Genomic DNA, 20,102 nt, shown 5'->3' on the forward strand with positions numbered 1-20,102 from the left:
TTCCCTGAAAATTTTGCCTGTGTTAAGACAGCAGGAGTTGCCCAGAATGACCATGGTGAAACAGCTAATCTAATTATATAGTCCATCTATTTCACCGAGGAGCTCATTAAGTAGAACATAACCATTGTCACAAGCTCACTGTCCTAATGCCTCCATTCAACGATCAGAGGTCTTGGAAACTGAATTTTTGATAAGGAAAAGTATGCAAATTGACAAGTCAGTTCAAGTTGACTTGTCCCATCAAAGTTGGTACAGATGGCAAAAATACTACCTGACTTTGTTTGAGGTAGTCCTGGGGAGCAAACAAAACCTGATGCTCAGTTCGTGCTGGCTTACTCCTTAGTTCCATTTCCAGGTTAGGATGAGCAACTCTTGCAGGCAGCTTCACTGTTAGACTCATCAGGGCTTTCTGGCTGAACTCCATGCTGGTGTAGTCACTCAAGAGTGGTACCGTAATGGAAATGATTCCTTCTTTTTCACTTGTTACCGTTTTTTCAGGGATTTCTTTGTGTCTTATATTTATGTCTATGTTATTGGTAGGTTCTTTTGACTGACAGGTGTCACATTTCCTGACTTCTACACCATCCGTAAAGTGCTCTAACTTCAAGGGAACTTTTGCCTCATGCTCTATGACATAAAGGCTGGTAGTATCATTGTCTGTCATGGCCTGAAGCAGTGACTTTGAAATGGGTTTCCAATTTGTCTGCAAGACAGAAGGAGAAAGTATAATTTCAATATAATACCTTAGCAAAGTGCAATAGGCTATTCACTGAAATAAATATCAGAAGAATAAAGCTAAGAGATAGCCTGGTCTTGCCGATATAATATGGCTAACTCATACATTTTAACTATTCTATATTGGTTTTATAAACATGAGTGAGAATATTTATTTCCCTAAACCTGGTCTCTAAATTGGAGAGATATATATTCAATGGGTGGACAAGGAATTGACCTGAAGGTCACACCCAGAGCGTGGTGATCAATGGATCTATGTCCAAATGGAGACTGGTGGCAAGTGGTATACCTCAGGGGTACCTCAGGGGTCTGTCCTTGGACCAGTACTGTTTAATATCTTCATCAACAACATGGACAGTGGGATAGAATGCACCCTCAGCAAGTTTGCAGATGACACCAAGCTGAGTGGTGCAGTTGACACACCATAAGGAAGGGATGCCATCCAAAGGGACCTGGACAGGCTTGAGAAGTGAGCTCACATGAACCTAATGAGGTTCAACAAGTCTAAACACAGGGTGCTGCACCTGGACCAGGGTAACCCCTGATGTGAATACAGACTAGGAGAAGAGCTCATTGAGAGCAGCCCTGCAGAGAAGGACTTGGGGGTTCTGGTGAATGAAAAGCTTGGCATGAGTCGAGAGTGTGAGCTTGTAGCCCAGAAGCCAACTGCATCCTGGGCTGCACCAACAGAGGAGTGGCCAGCAGGTGGAGGTAGGGGATTGTCCCCCTCTGCTCTGCCCTTGTGAGGCCCCACCTGGAGTGCTGCATCCAGGGCTGGGGCCCCCAGTACAAGAAGGACGTGGGGCTGTTAGAGCAAGTCCAGAAGAGGGACATGAAGTTGGTCAGAAGACTGGAGCACCTCTCCTATGAAAAAAGGCTGAGAGAGCTGGGGCTGTTCAGCCTGCAGAAGAGAAGGCTCTGGGATGACCTCATTGCAGCCTTCCAATACTTCAAGGGCTATTATATAAAGGATGGAGAAGGACTCTTTACTTGGGTAGATAAAGACAAGACAAGGGGGAATGGTTTTAAACTTAAAGAAGAGAGATTTAGAGTAGAGGTTAGGAAGAAATTTTTTACTCAGAGAGTGGTGAGGCACTGAAACAGGTTGCCCAGAATGGTTGTGGATGCCCCATCCCTGGAGGTGTTTAAGACAAGGCTAGAGGAGACCCTGAGCAACCTAGTGGGTTGTGTCCCTGTCTATGGCAGGGGAGGTGGAGCTAGATGATCTCTGGGATCCCTTCCAACCCAAGACATTCTGTGATTCTATTATTAATATTTATGCAAAGTTTTTCTTGCTTTTCTGTATGCTAGGGAGAAAATGCAGCGCTGATAAAATGTAGGTTTCAGGATGTGCTGTTCTGAGACACAGCTTTCAGAAAGTTTTACCAATGTGCTACTACAAAAAGGCAGCAGCTTGAACAGCAGCCAAAACAACTTTTGATGTAAACCTCAGCATACAGTTTATTACTCATCTTAATGCCATTCTGGGATCTTACTCATCTTAATGCCTTGCTGGGATCTAAGTATACTCTGGGTTACAAGCTTTTACAAATTCTGGATCGTTAAATGGAGAACCATTTGTAATGCCAAGCATCTTTGTTTTCCACTTCGATTGTTTTTCTGGGCTTCCCCACCCTTGCTGTAATATTTTAAAAATGATCACCAGGATGGTATGTTCTCTGACATACATACTAGCCTCTGCTTTTAACTCCTCAGTTGCCCCAAACTTGTTTAAAATCTTACAGTTCTTTTGCAAGATATAAATAGGGATGTATTTTTTATTTACTTTCTTCCTATAATTTCTGTTCTGACCTGGAAAACGAGTGCACTGTTCTTTGAAGTCTCAGCAATCCTGCATAAAATATCAGTATTTTTTTCTAAATGGCACTTGTAATGGGATGAGCAGACCCCCTCTGCATAGTCAGAATTTGTCTTGTTTTGAATAAAGACCTGTGTGATATGTACCTTCACTATCATGTTCATTATGAACAGCATCCCTAATGCTCTACCTAACAAATCTAAAGTAAGCTCTGTGTGAGCTTTTGTCTTTTATAATCATGGGTAAAAAGAAAAAGCATCAGTGATAGACTTTCCATCTCCAAGGACCAGCATGGGCTGACAAAGCAGGACAAGGTTCTGTTCCCACCTCTGATATCCTGAGTAGTTACAATACCAAAGCATATTCTGTGCCAACCTTTGCATGCTTACAGGAATCTTCTTGACTCCTGCTGCCTTGGGCTCATGTCCTCAAATTACAAATGAGGCCCCTTTCATCTACTTCTCTTTATCCGTTACAACACAGCACTATGCCCTCACCGTGCCTGCAGTCTCACTAATGTGTACAAGAGTGTTTGCAGCTCCTACTAGAAAACACTGTTCCTATGTAATTAAATGTGAAAAACAAGAAAGGACAGATTTCAGATTTTTTGTTTGTTTGTTATACAAAGGAAAAAAGCAATGCTGATCTGCAACTAACCTTTTGATTACCAGCTGCCTCTCAGCACCTTCTTAAATTTCCTAGCTAATGGTTTCATTCTGGTGTCCTATATTTGGACTGTGTCTGGCTGTAGATACCTTCCAGCTTCTGGTCTGATCTGAAATTGTGCTCTTGCCTTTTCCTATCTGAATAAGTAACGTTGAACTCTCCAGATCCTGACTTCAGCTCAGCTTGACAATGGCATATGTTTCCTGTTATCAGTTTAATGCTTGAGAACAAGGAATTGATGCATTTCTACCTCTACTTATCAGGATCCACAGAGAAATGTGTATTTCACTTGGTCATTTATGGAGGCTAGCTTTTCTCTGCTACGCTTTTGTCCTAAATAGACATCTGCTTTGCTAAAGCTCACATTGTTTTCTTGAGAAACTAGATCTAGAAGTGTGAAACTATGTTCAGGTCTGCCAGGAAAGTCAAAAATATATTAAAAGGAAAGCAGCACAGGTTCCTGTTCTAAAGACACAATGGTTGGCAGCCTGAGACTTGGAAGATAAACTGAGATGTCCTAAAACTGGAGCAGAAGCACTTCTTATTCAAAAGAAGGAGGCAAACGGAGGAAAGTGGAAGGAAGTTCACTAATAGGCAAAAATGATTAACATGGTTTCTAGCTAACTTCCAGGCTCTTTGTTAGTCCAGGTAGCTTTACTGAAACACATGGGAAATCATTGGGTAGGGTAAGGTTTGAACATGCTACTGAACTATGGTGCCTCTTGACTAACAGATGCCTCCTCAGACAGCTACCAGCTGACAAGCCAAAGCCCTGGATTGCTCCAGAAGCACGTAAAGACAGAAGGGTGAAGACTGGATTCCAGAAAATACCTTATACATTAGGCCACAATATATTACTTATTCTCTACTTTGAGTGATGTGTTCAATTATCAGTTCCAGTTGTTGAAAAGTGACTGAATATGAGAACTGAACAATTCCCTTTACATTACCACTCCCCCAATTCAACTTCTTCTTATTCTTTTAACAACCATGCCTTTAAATATGCTCTACTAAAAGTCTCTGAACAACTCCCCAGTGTCCTGTATTTCTAATGTTACCCTTGTTTCCCAATTGTTGCAATTAGACATTTATTAGGCTGTAGTGTGAAAACAAAACAAAACAAAACAAAACAAAACAAAACAAAACAAAACAAAACAAAACAAAACACTAGTGTTGGTGATTAATAAGTCAGAAAGATCTCCCTTGTGCATTTTTTCACATCATCGGAATAGTACTTGCCATGTCTTGTATTGCACTGCTGTTTCTTGGATTCGGTACACTGGGCCAGCATGATATTTTCAACCTGTAAATAAATACTTTAAGTTTACTGTCAGGTTAATTGATTTACATTTCCTATACATTTAAATTAACTGCCATTCCTACCTACATTTTATTGGTATTTTCATGACCATCAAAAAAAGATGTTCTGCAATGATTATTAACCACACTGCCAATTAAGAAACGAAGGCCAAGCTTGTTAGTCTGCATTGAACTGCTGAATTAGTAAACACCACCCAACAAACAAACAAACAAACAAACAAACAAAAACAACACAACAAAGCAAAAACAAAAACAAAAATACAGATTTCTAGCTTTCATGCTGTTTTGGAGTAGGCTGTCCCTGGGACCTGCATGCTGGGATGGGGACAGCAATGTGGCTCCTGCTCTTCCTTCACGGTCTGAGTTGAGCACTTTCTGGGACAGATTACAGTCTCACCATTTCATCTGATACAAGCATAAACATAACTCTACCAAACTATTTCTGCCACAGCTGTAGATGAAGGGATAATCCTCAACAACCTGCTGTAAAATCAAAATCCTCGTTTGTTTCAGAGCTTCATCCTCCCGGGTTGGGGGTTGTAAAGCATAGCAGGGTTCAGAGTGGAGACATTCATACTGATTTCATCTGGCTGCTTGTCCGCAGCCCTCTGGTCAGAGGGTTGGACTTTCCAGCTCCTTCCTTGAACCCAGGGGCTCAGAAAGAGCAAAACTTGCAGCATGCCGCTAGGCTCTTCAGCCTCCTATGGCTGTCACCACCACTGGGGTACATGCAGAGGAGGCCCTGGGGCTGTTCCCTCTGTGCTGCTGCTGAGAGCTTGGGTGAGAAGAAGCTGCCTTTCATCTTCCACACCAGAGGCATGAAGCTGAAGGGCTGCTTGTGAATGTCTGGAAAGCAATGATGCTGGGCAGCCATGGCAAGGGCTGGGGCAAGGCCCAGCTGGCTCCCTCAGCACTGATCAGGCTGAGGTGAGGGGCTTTGTCCTCCCTGTCCCTTTCGGAGAGGACAGACCACAATGGTAGTGTGCCCATCACTCCTGCCACCCTGGGGTGCTCTAGAGCATTACTCAGCATTTTCTAGCTGAGCTTCTCCCTGCCAGCAGCTGCTGTCAGAACTGCACCAAAGGACCTTTGGGCAATGACTCATATCCATACAAAAAATAATAAAAAAAAAAAATCAACACATCTGTGAGAAACTGCACAAGGTTATCTAGGCCATCACCCTGCCTCTGTGCTGACTTCAGTGTTGTCTAGTCTTAGAGTCAAATCTAGACTTTATTAGAGGTCAGGTACTACGTCTTTGTTGAGGTGAAGCTTGCTGTGAAGTCTGATGCAGTAGATTTATCTGATCAGAGTTATCTGATTTCTTCTCTGATCCTATGAAGATGGGTTTTTGTGTAGCTGGTTAGTCTCTTCTTAACAGCTTCGAATTCAGCGTCTGAGGCTGGTGCTTTTTAAAGGGAGAAAAAAGGCAGGTGGTATTCTAGGATATCATAATAGTGATATGAATGGTTGTATGCAAATAAGCTTATGAGTAAATGGGCATTAAAACCAATTACTATGTAAGACATTTTTCTTTCAGTGTTAGTGCATACATCTAATATTGCACCAGCACCTCATACTAATTTGAGGTAAGAGGACATCTTCCATTGTCTATATCTTGTAGGTGCCCTTATTGCTCTCTCCTCTTCCTACTCATCCATTCATTTCTCCTTCCCATTATGGGTTATATGTATAATTTGTACAGTTAACATCTGAATGGGCTTGCAGGAAAATGCTCAGATGGCAACATCGGTTTCAGTATGCTGGTGGAATTCACCTTTGTATTTCAATAGAAAATGCACGATCATCATTTAGGAATGAAAGAGTAAAAGAATTAAATGTACTCTTTTTATTTCCTTATACATAGCCTATTTTCTACTGGGAGAAATGATCCGTGCTCTTTTCAAAAATGTTTGAGACAGGAAGTAGTCAGGTAACTCTATCAAAAGTAAAGATTATAGGTTTTTGACAAAGTATTTTAATCAGCTTGTTACTGGTTTGTAAATACTCTCATTGTGTAAATGAGTAGAGTAGCCTTTTTGTCTGGGGCTTTTGAATTGAGTGGCTTGCACTGACAAAGAAAGGCCAGTGTTATGAAACTTAGAGTTAAGTAAAAGTGAGGTACTGCTAATAGCATTATTCAATATTCACTTCTTACCTTTTAAACACCAGAGAACAAATCACATGTGCAAAAACTAAAACAAACACCATGCTGAAGAAAATGCCAATCATAAAACCTTCAAATTCTCCTTTATCTGATGGGAAAGAAAAGAAAGAAAGGAAAGATGGAATCAAACTTATGTTATCAAGTATGAAGACGCTTTATTGCCTCCACTAGAGAAATAGGCCAAACATATGTGAAATTTAACCCATGTTCTGGTATTCCTGTAACTGAAATTTAGTTTAAACAAAATATGGGATTTCTTGTACCGAGGCTTCCAAGTTTTTTTTATTTTTAAGAGATCTTGATACATGCCAAACTCTTAAATACACAATTCAAAAATAAACACTGTATAGTAAAAGAAGCATACCTACTTCCCATGTAAGTGAACTCTGGCTTGTTTAACAGGTCAGGCCTCTGCTGCAGGTCTGACTTGGTAGGAAATGATTTAATTGAAATTTACATTTAACGTTTCAGGATTTTTTTATTATTTTTATTATATATATATATATATATATTTTTTTTTTTGTGGTCAAACTCCACCTGGTCATGCAAATAGTAACATATATTTATTTAGTAGATGACATGCTTTACCCATTTGGAATATTAAAATAATTTTATCCTCAGTCAGCCATTTTTCAGGCTTCATTGTGTACCTGCATCCACTATTGCTCATGTTAACAGATCTGCTCATGTTATAGATCTCTCCACCAGTCACCCCAAGACAAAAGTTTCAAAATAACATCAGGAAAGTGTGGCCAGTGCATGGTTGTGTTGCTGATAAACCATATTTTCAAAATGACTGCTTGCTATTTCTTTTCCCATATACTCTCCAGCAAAAAAGTTCTCTTTTAAAATTGAACAGCTACTTAAGTTTGCTTAAAAAGGTATTTGAAAAGTTGCAAATTGCTTTGTTGATGAAAAAGACTTTTATGACCAAGAAACCTGAGATTAAGTAACCTGTGAAATACTGGGGAGAAGTGGCAATAGTGAGTGTAATCTTTAAATTCATTGTAATTACTTGAATTTTAAAAATATTGCATTAAATTAACTCTGAAAGTCTTATCTTAATACATGTTGAATAGCATGGATGGAACAGAAATACTGCAGATACGCTCCAAGGGAGACACTTTGATTTATTGTGTTGTCAGGAGAAGGGATTCATGTGGAGAAAAAAAAGCTGATTTCAAAGCAGGTTTTTAATTTATTCCCTGTTTCTTTCTTCATTGCACTTTTGACTCTTCAGTTGTTTGTATTAAATGAAGGGGATATAAATACAAAATTGCTGTAATGGTAAGAAACCATAAGAATCTGTGAATACCTCAAAGTACTCTTCCTGTGACAGGTATTATTTCAGCCTGTGCTTTTGTTATTGTTTTGGGCTTTTCTTGTACAAAGCTTCACTTGAGTGAAGCTGTGGTAAAAATTAAAAAGGGTCTACGTCAGTGTTATATTGTCTAATTGTTAATGTGTTAAAAATATTTGAGAGTCTATGTTTTAGCTAACACCAAAGTTACTCAAAACACCTTTTAGTCCTACAATCCAAATCATTTATGAGAACACTGAAAAGAACAAGTCCTAAAAGATAGCCTTGGGGGACCCCACTGGTGACTAGCTGACAGCCTCATGTAACCCCATTTACCACAACCCTCTGAGCCAATTGTTCACTGCCTCTATCTAGCTGTATGCTGGCCATCTTGTCCAGTAGGATCCTATGAGAAACTGTATCGAAAGCTTTACTGAAATCTAAAAAGATCACATCATCTGGTTTCCCTTGATAACTAGATGGCTGATCTTATCATGAAAAGAAATTAAATTTGTTAAGCAGGACCTACCCCTTGTGAACCCATGTTGGCTGTGACCTATGACTGCATTGTCCCCCAGGTGTGTTTCAATAACTCCCAGAATAATCTTCATAATTTTACCAGGGACTGATGTGAGAGTGACAGGCCTGTTGTTACCAGGCCTGGTAAAAGTAAAGAAGTACTTTGGTTATTAGAAAAAAAAGAAAAAAAAAAAAAAATCTTATCAAGTGTCATCCACAGTAGGAACAATTGAAAGAGGGACTTTTTTATTGTTAATGGCTTAGAGGGCTAACTGGAAATCAGCTCTATGCAATTGCTCAGGATTTTGCCGAGAACAAAGACTACTGAACTTAACTAGTCACAGACAGACTATTTAAACTGGTGAAGTCTGTGATGGGAGTAAGCAGTAAGTAAAGTTCTGTGAATAGTTAACATAAAAAAGGGCAGAAAATGTTTCAGAGATGAGAAACTGTAGCTAAGTCTTCTTTGTGTGTTAGGTAAAGAAATATAAGAGTTACATAATATATAGATAACTGTAAGAGAGGAACAATTTTGCATTTGCTATCAGTAAAGCAAGGATTGGGTAAAAAATCCTGTGCATGAGCACTTTTGTTACTCCTTGAAAAGCAAGGAAAAGAGAAGGCAAAGAAAATAGTTATTTATGTAATGGTGTATAAAGCCAAGATTGATGATGGGCAACACAGTAGCATAGGGCTTCTACAGTACCGTATTTCAGAGTACTGAAAGGTTGTGAAAGAGTTGGCAGTCCTTCTCCAGCATTAGTGAATCCCGAAATCTGCACACGGTAGATGGTCTTTTCCTTAAGTCCAGTCAGACGGTAACTTGCGGTAGAAGAGTTGACACTAGCAGCTGAAAACACAGTAGGAGTTAGGGTGTGAGGCAGTTAGGTGATCTCTGTTGGCTGAGTCTGTAACAATGCAGCTGACAGGGGAAAAGGCAAAATTTTTATGCCTTGATCCATATCAGGAGGAGGCCACTCTATGCAGGTTTTCTTTGGATTATTATAAGAGGTTATTATTCTCCAAAATACTTGCATGCATTTTAATTCCAGGTATAAAAAGCTTGATTTTCTAACACACCAGGATGTCTAGGTGATATGTGCAGTAGACTGTGTATAATAGGCAATAGGCCTGATTTGCTGAAGAGTGGTTTTCATGAATACTCCTGGCTGTAACAGTTGAAATAAGGACAGGTTTTCATAGCAGTAAGGGAATAATGTGTGTGTTAAGTCCTGTCTTTGACCATGGAAAGAGAAAAGCATCTGAACTGCCTGTAAACAATGACTGAACAAGATTTGCAAGACTAGACCTTTGCTTTACTCTCACTACTGTAATCAGTAGTTATTCACCTTGATCAATATCGATGCTATTACTTTAGTTTAGAAAAATGGCCATGTATTCTGCTTTATCTGCTTTTTAGGCCTCAGCCTTTCTTTCCAGATGGTGCAGTGTGTTTTCCTCTAGTTAGAATTATTTAACCGACCAGTGCAGTAGAATACCTTCAACATGGCAGAATCACAGTGCAATACTGTATGAGTGTAATGTCTCTGTATGAAACTTTTTTTTGTCATGACTCCGATTTACTCCCTTGTTCTGAGCAATGGACACTTACCCAGCCACTTTTTCCCTGATGAATCTGTGTAGCTGATTCTGTATCCCTGGAGAAAACCCAAACAATCTTCAGCAGCTATTTCAGTCCACTTCACAAGTGCAGAATGCTTTGTGATATTAAGTATTGTCACATTAGTGGGGCCTGCCCTAGGAACTTAAAATTCAGAAAATAATTTAAGTTCTGCATTAGTAGTTATGCAGTAGACATACAAGACTGAAACCTAGCTGCTGCCTGGAGAGATGCTTGGCTGATTCTAATTGTCATAAATATTACATCAAGGTTGGAGGAGAAAAGACAAATCCCATAGAGTAAAACTACCTCATCTTAACCTCTTGTGGCATCCCTGCCCATGGCAGGGGGGTTGGAACTAGATGATCTTTAAGTTTCCTTCCAACCCAAGCCAATCTGTTATTCTGTGATTAAGCAATACCCAAGTAGGTAGAAAATATGCCTGACTCATTACAAACACTTTTACTCCAGCAGTCACAGTTGTATTCATTTCACGTTGCAATAGAGGACATCATTGAATTTGAATTGGAAAATCTGACTTTTGCCACTGTTAAACTTGAGCTACAAGGAGCAGTAACTCAGGGACCCTCTTTCAGTTATTTTGGTAATGTCATGTGTAATAATATCATTTCTATGGACCTGTCAGTAAAAAACAGCATGCAGGTCATTCACTGCCAGTGCATCGCCGCTTAGGACCAATGGCAATGCTAACTGGAGAATGCTGTTAAGTCACCTGGAAAAGAAACATTGTGTAGGACTTTTTTTTTTTTTTCTTTTTTCTGCAGATAGAAAATAAAAAGAAATACAAGGGATGAGGTTATATAAAAGGGAGGAATACCTCCTTCAACTGGGTAAAAGTGCGTCACTCCAAAAGTCTTTTCATGTCTTGTGAAATTTTCACACTGACACACATCAGATGCATGTACCATTATTTTGTACAACTTATGTGGCTGCAAATTGTCTGGAAAACAAATAAACATATATCAGGTTTTACTGAAAAGTTATAAATAAAAACAAAAAGGAGGGAAGAAGGACAACAAGTTTGTAGCTTTTCTATACAACTCTTACTTTCTGAGCCTCAAAGCATAGTATAAATTTACAGTGCATTACACCAAGCACAAAGTATATGCATCATTTCTCATTTCCTCTAAACCCTTTATTAAAACTATTTCAAAAGCAGAACAAGATGTAACACTGTTTTGCTTTTAAAAGATGACATACTTACCTATAATCCAGCTCTGGAAGGCTTAAGCTGCTGATTGAAAGGTATGAAACTAAAATGGCTGTAGAATCCTTAGTTCAAGGACAGATATTCCCCTCCCCCCCCCCCCTCCCCCCCTCAAACTAGCATATTTAAAAGCAGGCAAAACAACTATATGTAACATGGTGCAAATGTTGCAGGAGGACCAAGGAAAACATTACATTTATTAACATGAAATTGTAGTTAAATGTTCTCTGCTGTACATAAAAGACAGTTCTGAATGGTCTTTGCATTAGTCAACTATGTTATTTTAATAAAGATTTTGGATGACTGTCCTTTAAACTGACCTCTGCCTGTAGATCTTCATGCCCGATTTGGTAACCAGAGTACTGGAGTTGAGAATTTGTGCTCTGACAAGTACAATTATGGGGAAGAAAAATAATATAGGGGAATGTCTGTAACAGAGCAGTTTATATTTGAAGTTAAGTTTACCAAGGGGCTAGGGAAGCTTCTTTTGTTCTCATACCACAGTGTTATCCAGCAGGTAGTGTACAGGTCTGCCTGAAATTTGGGGAAGGAGAGACCTCTTACCAACAACAGCAGCTTAGCTACATTTCTTCAGGATTTCCTCCACTTTGTTGTTTTGTAAAAATATATGTTGCCTCAGTGCTGGACAAGGACACAAGGCATGCTTACCTGGATCCTCAGTTTGTTCTTAAAAACAGGATGAAAATTCTTCCCTCCCCAGCCAGAAATAACCAGTAAATGAAATGGTGCCTCCATTAGGAGATGTGGTTGGTGCCATTACCTAGTGTGAAATTTCCAGCAGGTGTAGTTACTATTTTCACGCGCATATCCTCTTTACCAGTACCCCAGTCAACCACAAAACATTTTGGACGGTATTCTGGAGTCCAGGTGACAACTGCATCAGTTCCCTGAGGTTTAACATTGATTTGGCCAGGCAAGTCTGTGAACAAATGTACCATTAGAGTTGAATGAACAGGAAAGCAGTCTGTCCCTCCCCCCTTTCACTCTTTCTGTCTTTTGCTCTGAGTCATTTCAAGACTCTTCATTAAGTAGCTATTGTAAGGATGACCGGCATATAATAGTCTTCACTTTTATGTCAATAAAGAAAATTTAGCAGCTAATACTTTGCAGTGGTCTCTGGGAACACCAGTGTTAATTGATGTTCGTGACCTTTAGTTTCTTACAATTGCATGTGTGGAAATGGTTGTTCCATGGCTCAAGAAGAAGCAGCCTGACGTTGCTAAACAGCCTCCTGAGGACTGCTATTAACAACTACATATAGAGCAAATGCGAGGCTGCTTATACCTGGCAGAGGAGAAGGGGCAAATTATAGATTGTAACTATGTAATTTCATATTTCATATTCTTCCAGAAAAATGCAAAATGCTTTAAAAGTTCTTCAGTTTTCTAAGACAGATTATCAAACCAGGGAACACCTTCTGAGTGAAACTAATGGGGAAAAGAAACAACTTGTCATGTAGTGTAAGAGGTGAATATTATGGCAGACAGACAAAATTCTCCATTTTATCTCCTATCTGAAAACCAATGAGCAGAATTAAAGAAAATATCTTTATTAGCCAAGAAAAAATTGTGCATGCAGAGAAGAAATTTATCCTGGGAGCAGAGTTCATGCAAGTATCTTCCCAGTAATTCATCATAGGTATAGAGAACCTGCCTGTAAGTAAAACCAAATCTAGAACAGATACTAGGAGAGAGCCATGAAGAACAGGCAGCAATTTAGTAAACAGGTAGCTGTCAGATGAAAGATGGCTTGAGGTGAGAGTATGTATTACATCAGAAGAAAGAGATGCTGTCAAATGTAAGGACCAAAATGAATTGTTATGCATTTGCAGGGCAAAGGAGAATGTAATGAGGGATGTGTGTTAGAAAATTCTAAAAAACTAATTGTTGGCAGATATCTGGTGCTTGCACCCTTGTTCACCAGTGCATTCTGTAGCTTGTTTAAAAAAATAAATAAATAAATAAAAAATAAGGAGTCATAGAATCATAGAATACCCTGAGTTGGAAGGGGGACCCACAAGGATCACGAGGGATCACCACAAGGACCCACAAGGATCAAGGGGACTCCGCAAAAGACCACCCCAAAATCAGACCATGTGTCTGAGAGCATTGTCCAAATGCTCCTTGAACTCCATCAGGCTCGGTGCTGTGCCCACTGCCCTGGGCAGCCTGTCCCAGTGCCCAACCACCCTCTGGGTGCAGACCCTTTCCCTAACCCCCAGCCTGACCCTCCCCTGTCCCAGCTCCATGCCGTTCCCTCGGGTCCTGTTGCTGTCCCCAGAGAGCAGAGCTCAGCGCCTGCCCCTCCGCTCCCCTCGTGAGGGAGCTGCAGGCCGCCATGAGGCCTCCCCTCAGCCTGCTCTGCTCAGGGCTGAACAAACCAAGGGACCTCTTCCCCTCTAGACCCTTCACCATCCCGGTTGCTCTTCTTTGGTCACTTCTTATATTGTGGTGCCCAAAGCTGCACACAGCGTTTGAGGTGAGGCCACACCAGTGCAGAGCAGAGCAGGACAATCTCTTCCCCCGACCAGCTAGCAGTGCTGTGCCTGATGCACCCTAGGGTATGTCAGGCCCTTTTGGCTGCCAGGGCACACTGCTGGCTGATGTTCAACTTGCTGTCAACCAGAACCCCCAGATCCCTTTCTCCAGCCTCCAGTCCCCCAGTCTGTATGTATAGCAAGGTTTGCCTTGTCCCAGGTGCAGCGCTTTCTCTCGTTAGACTTCATGTGGTTGATGATTGCCCAGGCCTTTAATTTGCCAAGATATCTCTGCAAGGCCTCTCTGCCCTTGATGGAGTCAACAGCTCCTCCTAATTTAGTGTTGACCACCAACTTACTTAGTATACCTTCAAGTTATGTTAAATACAAGGAATAATAGATTGCTTGGTGATGTTAACAGGAATGTTAAATTGCTTGGTCTGTTAGTTAATTTATATCAAAATCATATAACTTCTCCACCACTTTTTTGAATAAATGTTAAAGTTAGTACCTGTTGCAGAGGAATCTGGGACAATGTAGATCGTCTGTGGAGATTCTCCTTCATTGTTATAGGCAGAAATATTAACCCTATGATAAGCCATAGAGAGATTTAGAAGAACATTTCTGTCCTTTAGAATGATGCGATTTTGTGAGTCCTTACAATTGTTGGGTATTCTTTCAACATCAATGTAGTATCCAAGGATGTTCTCACTTTGCATTACCTAGAAAGAGGAAAAAGGTTATTTCAGGATAACGTCCTTCGCTGAGAGGGTGGATGGGCACTGGAACAGCCTCCCCAGGGATGTGGTCATGGCACCAAACATGCTGGAGTTCAAGAAGGCTTTGGACAACACTTTCAGATACATGGTCTGATTTATTTATTTATTTATTTATTTTTGGGTGGTCCTTTGGGTACCCAGGAGTTGGACTCGATGATTCTTGTGGGTCCTTTCCAACTCCAATATACTATGATTCTATGATCTTATAGAAGTTATGTCCTGTATGGAAAATCAAGAGCAATGGAATTATATAAACAAAACATCAGATTTAATAATGGGGATAAAATGATAATATTTCAATTAGGTTCTCAGTAATCAATTAAGCAAAGTATTTTCTTAATATTAACAGTATTCTTAACTTGAGAGGATTTAAGCACAGTTTTAAGTGTTTTGTTTAACTGGGATCTTAGTTACGTGCATCCAACTAGTCATAGCAGCAGTGAAGCAGCCGTAATATTCTCTACATTTCACTGGAACATATACCCTTCATAATTAGGAATTTGAAAGTTAATGAGAGGTGTTGAATTGAAGTTTATGCCTCTGGGAATGTTCATCTAGTAGACTTTGTTAGCTATCCAGTCGCTTTGAGGATAAATGCTGATAATTACACTACAACCTTGGAATATGTTATATAACTATTGATACAAATTTTTAGGTGATAATGGTTCACTCATTATTTTATTGTATTAATCTTCATGACAGATCAGAAAATGAGTGGACAGAAATTCAAACCACTGCAGTCTAGATAGAAACTGAAAGAAATACAAGGAAGTCTGGGAACTGTGCAAAAATTGCTTCTGACATCCAGTGTGTCTATTATTTCTTAGTCACCTTGGTGGTGAATTAATAGTGTAAAGAGAACACTAAACTAGGAGGTCAAGTTATCTTAGTGAAATAATTGCATAAATTTGAACTAACATAGATGGGATGATGGTCAACAAATGTAAAAGGCAAAGACATACATGCTGAGAGGGATTTCTGCTAAAGGTGGAAGTTCTTAAAATGGAAATGAAAGAAGTTTATCACAGCATTTGGAGGGATGAACCACTGTCCTTATCTGAAGTTCTGGTGAAGCTGCTAGGGGAATAGCATTATGGTTCTGTCACCAGACTTTGAAAGTGGAAAATATTTGTGTGTAGGAGAAATGATTCCTAGAATATGTTGCATATGAGGTCTATTACACAAGAAGAATCAAGCAGAACTTAACTTTCTTAAGTTAACAACATGAGACTGGAAAAGGCAAGCACTGTGCGGTGCAGCAGGAGGTCTTATACTATTTCCATTGAGGAAAGCAATGTGTAATGCCTGCTTGGATGTTCAGAGCTGAAGCCATCTATCTTGTGTCTTTTGGTCTAAACTTTGTAGAGCTTATACATGGAACTTTAATAAGAACAGAGGAGCTAGCCTCTACAATTTTAAAGCTGTTTTGTTTCTTTGTTTATTTCAAATTGGCTTAAACAAGTAAGGCAGCAGATTTTTTTTTTTTTCCTCTCCATTTACCATGTTAATTTTTGAGTATACTCCTTTTCTGTGCCTCTTCAATTTTTGCTGAAGCCATCTGGACTTTAATCTTATTTAGTATACTAGATTAGTAGGAGAGATTTCCTGAAAGAAGGTGCTAGCCTTGATTTTGTATTTAATGTTCACATTTTTTACTCAAAGCTGTTTAGTGGAGAATGCTTTCTTGTCTTAACATTTAAATTGGCACGTACAATCCACTTCTTTATCTCAAAATGAATCATTTACTTTGCAGTTTTACCTTCTTCTCAGGAGATAAAGGAAAAGAAGGGATATCTCATCCCAATCAGAAGCGTAGGTGTCTACTTCCTCTGCTATTTTTTTTTTCTTTCCCTTACAAAAACCACATGGGGTAATTACAAAACTTTCCGGATTTTCTTTATATATCAAAACTCTGCCAGTCTCTGTCTTTTCTGCTTTAGACATTCCCTATGGCAAGTTTCTGGGAGTTGTAGATGTTCCTTCTCTCAGCATCTACATAGCCTTAGTTTCCATGTGAAAACCTGCAGGTACACCTTGCTCAACGAAATTGCCTATGTCCCCCTTAAATGTGAATTCAAGACTGTCAATTATCCATTTCTTACCAAGACAATTTCAGATGGTTCAACTGACTATAGTCAGTCTGCTGGTAATGACACCTGCTACAGAAGGAGGGAAGCCTCTCACTTGCAAAGTCAATTTTACATATCATTAGGGGAAACATGAAAGATGTTCTTGTAAGCCAGAACAACTTTTCTCTCCTGATTATAATGTATTTGCACTTCTGAATTAGCAAATTAGTAGACTTACTAAGTGCTTTTTGGAAAAGTTTTGGTGTCTATTGAGAATATGACTGTTCCTTAGGAACATGTCAAACACAATGTACATCGCTTGAACATATTAAGTCTTACAAGGATCATTCAAGAAAAGCTTAATTCTAAAACAAGCCTGAGGCACACCAGTTCTTGATGTTAGCTGGAAAGGATATTAATTCTCGTCAATTACTTGAACCTAGAAATTGCTGTTTTAATAATTTTAAGTAAAAAATAAATAGTTTATAAATTGGTGTAGTTTTTGCTTGCTAGTTTCTAGCACCTGGCACAGAACCACACAAATTCAGTGAATTCTGAAGCACAAATTCAATATTCAATGCTTTTTCTTCATACACTGTAGCCTCAATAAAATAAGAAAGACTGTTTTCTTCCTATAAAGTAATGAATGAATAGCATGGATATAACAGAAGGGACCCATACTCAAGAGAACATTACCTCCCACTTAAGAAGAACACTTCTTCTGCCTGGAGAGATTTCTGTAGTTGCATTATATGATATTCTTGGCTTGCTCATGAGCTCTGGTAAACATGGGAAAATAGGGAGACATGCACTCATATAAATCAGTTTGATCTTCATATTTTCAATAGTATCTGACAAAGCTATTTCCTATGATATAAAATTGGAAAGGGCTTTTACACTCATGCTTATTTACATGAAACCATCTTTCACTTACTGTGAGGGACCAAAATCTCTCTACTCCAAATGCAAACACAGTGAAGACCATCCTTGGCTATGCATCTGAACTGAACAATGTATGAAGCTGTAGCATTTAAATTTGAAACAGTGATGTTGACAGCATTGCTTTCTATGGGCACCTAAAAATAAATGATGTTTAATGTATGTGGCAGTGATAAAACATAAGACATAGTCTTATAAACATAATAAAGCATAGTCTTATATTAACTGTTTACTCAGTCAAGGACCATTATTCTGATTGCAGAAGAAAGTAGCAGTCCCCATCATAAAAGAAGAATTACTATATATCTTAGCCAATTTCTGTTCATTCTTTCAAGATTATGTTTTCTTCTTCATGATCTAACTCTGTTCAGCCAGGACATGTAAGCAGTAGTGTAGGTCTAAACATTTTTTTTTTTAATGGATTAGGCATACGTGCTGAAAAATTGTCAGTTACTTAACTTTGATACTTGCTGGCATTCTGAAGAACAATATCACAGTTGTCTGGTCTCTAATAATTCTGAAAATTTAATGATACCAGCATAGAAAGTAATATGGCCCATCACTTGATGTGTAACCAGGACTTGGGATTTTATCTCATTTCTAATATCTTCTGTAGATCCTCAGCTGTTGAAGACACTGTTGATGGTTGTGTCTTATTGTCTGGTTACCAGCTAACACAGTGTTCTTTCTTTTTCTTCCTTTTATTTTTTATTTTTATTTTTATTTTTATTTTTATTTTTATTTTTATTTTTATTTTTATTTTTATTTTTTTTCTATATAAAACTATTAATTTGTCTCTCTCATACAGCTCTGGATCTGTCAGAACAAAACTAAGAGGTCTTTGTGAGATTTGCCTTCAAACTGAATGTAATGGTTTCTCGCTATCTATATTTCAATGCTCTTCAGTAACATCCTGTTTACATCCTGCCATATGTGCTATGTACTGCTGAGCTGATGGTAATGCACCTCATGTTCTCAAGTAATTGGCATCTGGAAATACTTACCAGCGTCCACTGAATGGTTTCTGTGAGTGCCTCTCTGTATCTCAGTTCATATTGTGTAGGAATTGCAGGCATGTCCCATTTTATTTTCAGTTGGTTTGTGATCTGATGAGCATTTATGTTAGATGGTGTCAAGCACTTCCCTAAAATAGGAAATATGCAGATGTTATCAATACAAGAGAAGCAGGAAGGCTTTGGTAATTATGTGTCAGGTGTGTCGGTGTGTTTCACTGAAAATATAATATAAGACTTGGCTCAGAATACTGAACACTGCAAGACTTTAAAAAGACTGGAAATAAATTATTACTAAATCTTTATGGTGTCAACAAAATAGGATTGTTCTTCTTGCAATTCTTTTGTGAATGCTTCTCCTGATACCAGGAAGACCCTGTTTCTAAACAGGTGCTATTCTGAGTGAGTCTGAATGGCAAAATCAAAATGTCAATAGTTCCTAAAACCATGTTCTGTAGAAAAGTTTACAGAACTTAATGGCTTCCAAATTAAGCAACTGTGTTTAGCTATGTAATTTTAAATGTAAATACATTTTGTTTCTCCTCCAATAGAAGCAAGGTGTCCAAAAGTCTCCCAAGGAGGTCATAGTGATAATTTGGTTGTACTGGTAGTGCCTGTCAGTGGTGAGAAGTATTGTTTTACTTGGAATATAATTACTCTGAGAAGGTGGGGCTTTGGGAAGGTCTTGAAGTTATCTCAGTGATTTGATACTCTAGAGAACCTGTGAACAAATATCTAAACTGCATAGTTCATAGGATTTCTTTTTCCATACATCCCACGTATGTATTTCCATACATACATCAAGCACTGTGTAATAGGCAACTAGCATGAGAAAATAGTTGAAACTTGAAAACATTTCTTAAAACTTTAATGCTCTATAGCAAGAATTCCTTAAATGCCTGCTACTGAGTCAGCCTGCCCTTTTCATGCCCATAAAGAAGTTAGGAAAACCACCAGAGAGCAGAGGAAGCTGGTAAAGTATGGTACACAAAGATATTCGCAGTATATATTTTTGGGGATATAAGTATTTTATAGTCTAGCAAATGTTTTAAAGTCCTGCTCCCATTAAAAAAAAAAAAAAACGACTTCTGCAATTGACTTCAATGAAGATTTCATCCAAAGAAGCCAGATTGCAACACTCAATTAGTGAAAAGAACATGTGTATATCAGAATTTACGATCCTGAATGTAGTTTTGAAGAAAATACTACCACTGTTTCAGCTGGATGTTGAAGTAACATAAATCATGAAGATGTTGTACCTGCTTTGCTTGGTGTTAACGAGATGTTCTTCCCTTTCACACAGCTGTCATGGGCATAATTCACTGCTATCCAAATAGATGCAGAGCGTTGCATGAAGAGATCCTTTCGTTCTATTGTGATGGAAGGTGATGACGTATTTCTTTTGAAAAGTTTCTGGATTCTTTCCCTTC

At 38.9% G+C, this 20,102-nt stretch overlaps 1 protein-coding gene across 1 annotated transcript in view; it reads right to left on the reverse strand.

Moving 5' to 3' along the window:
* Nucleotides 1-217: 217 nt before the first annotated feature.
* Nucleotides 218-20,102, reverse strand: part of LOC311221619 (interleukin-6 receptor subunit beta-like) — a gene marked incomplete at both ends in the record, with an annotated part of 32,557 nt that continues 12,672 nt past the window's right edge. Inside the window, 12 exons of the mRNA XM_084305708.1 lie at nt 218-703; nt 4,460-4,523; nt 6,699-6,795; nt 9,233-9,376; nt 10,139-10,291; nt 10,986-11,108; nt 12,157-12,315; nt 14,384-14,594; nt 17,417-17,499; nt 17,655-17,796; nt 18,664-18,803; nt 19,932-20,098. Coding sequence (XP_084161834.1) covers nt 218-703; nt 4,460-4,523; nt 6,699-6,795; nt 9,233-9,376; nt 10,139-10,291; nt 10,986-11,108; nt 12,157-12,315; nt 14,384-14,594; nt 17,417-17,499; nt 17,655-17,796; nt 18,664-18,803; nt 19,932-20,098 — 1,969 coding nt within the window. The remainder of the gene's footprint in view (nt 704-4,459; nt 4,524-6,698; nt 6,796-9,232; nt 9,377-10,138; nt 10,292-10,985; nt 11,109-12,156; nt 12,316-14,383; nt 14,595-17,416; nt 17,500-17,654; nt 17,797-18,663; nt 18,804-19,931; nt 20,099-20,102) is intronic.

Source organism: Netta rufina (genome assembly GCF_964035555.1).
Source record: "Netta rufina genome assembly, chromosome: Z".
NCBI lineage: Eukaryota > Metazoa > Chordata > Aves > Anseriformes > Anatidae > Netta > Netta rufina.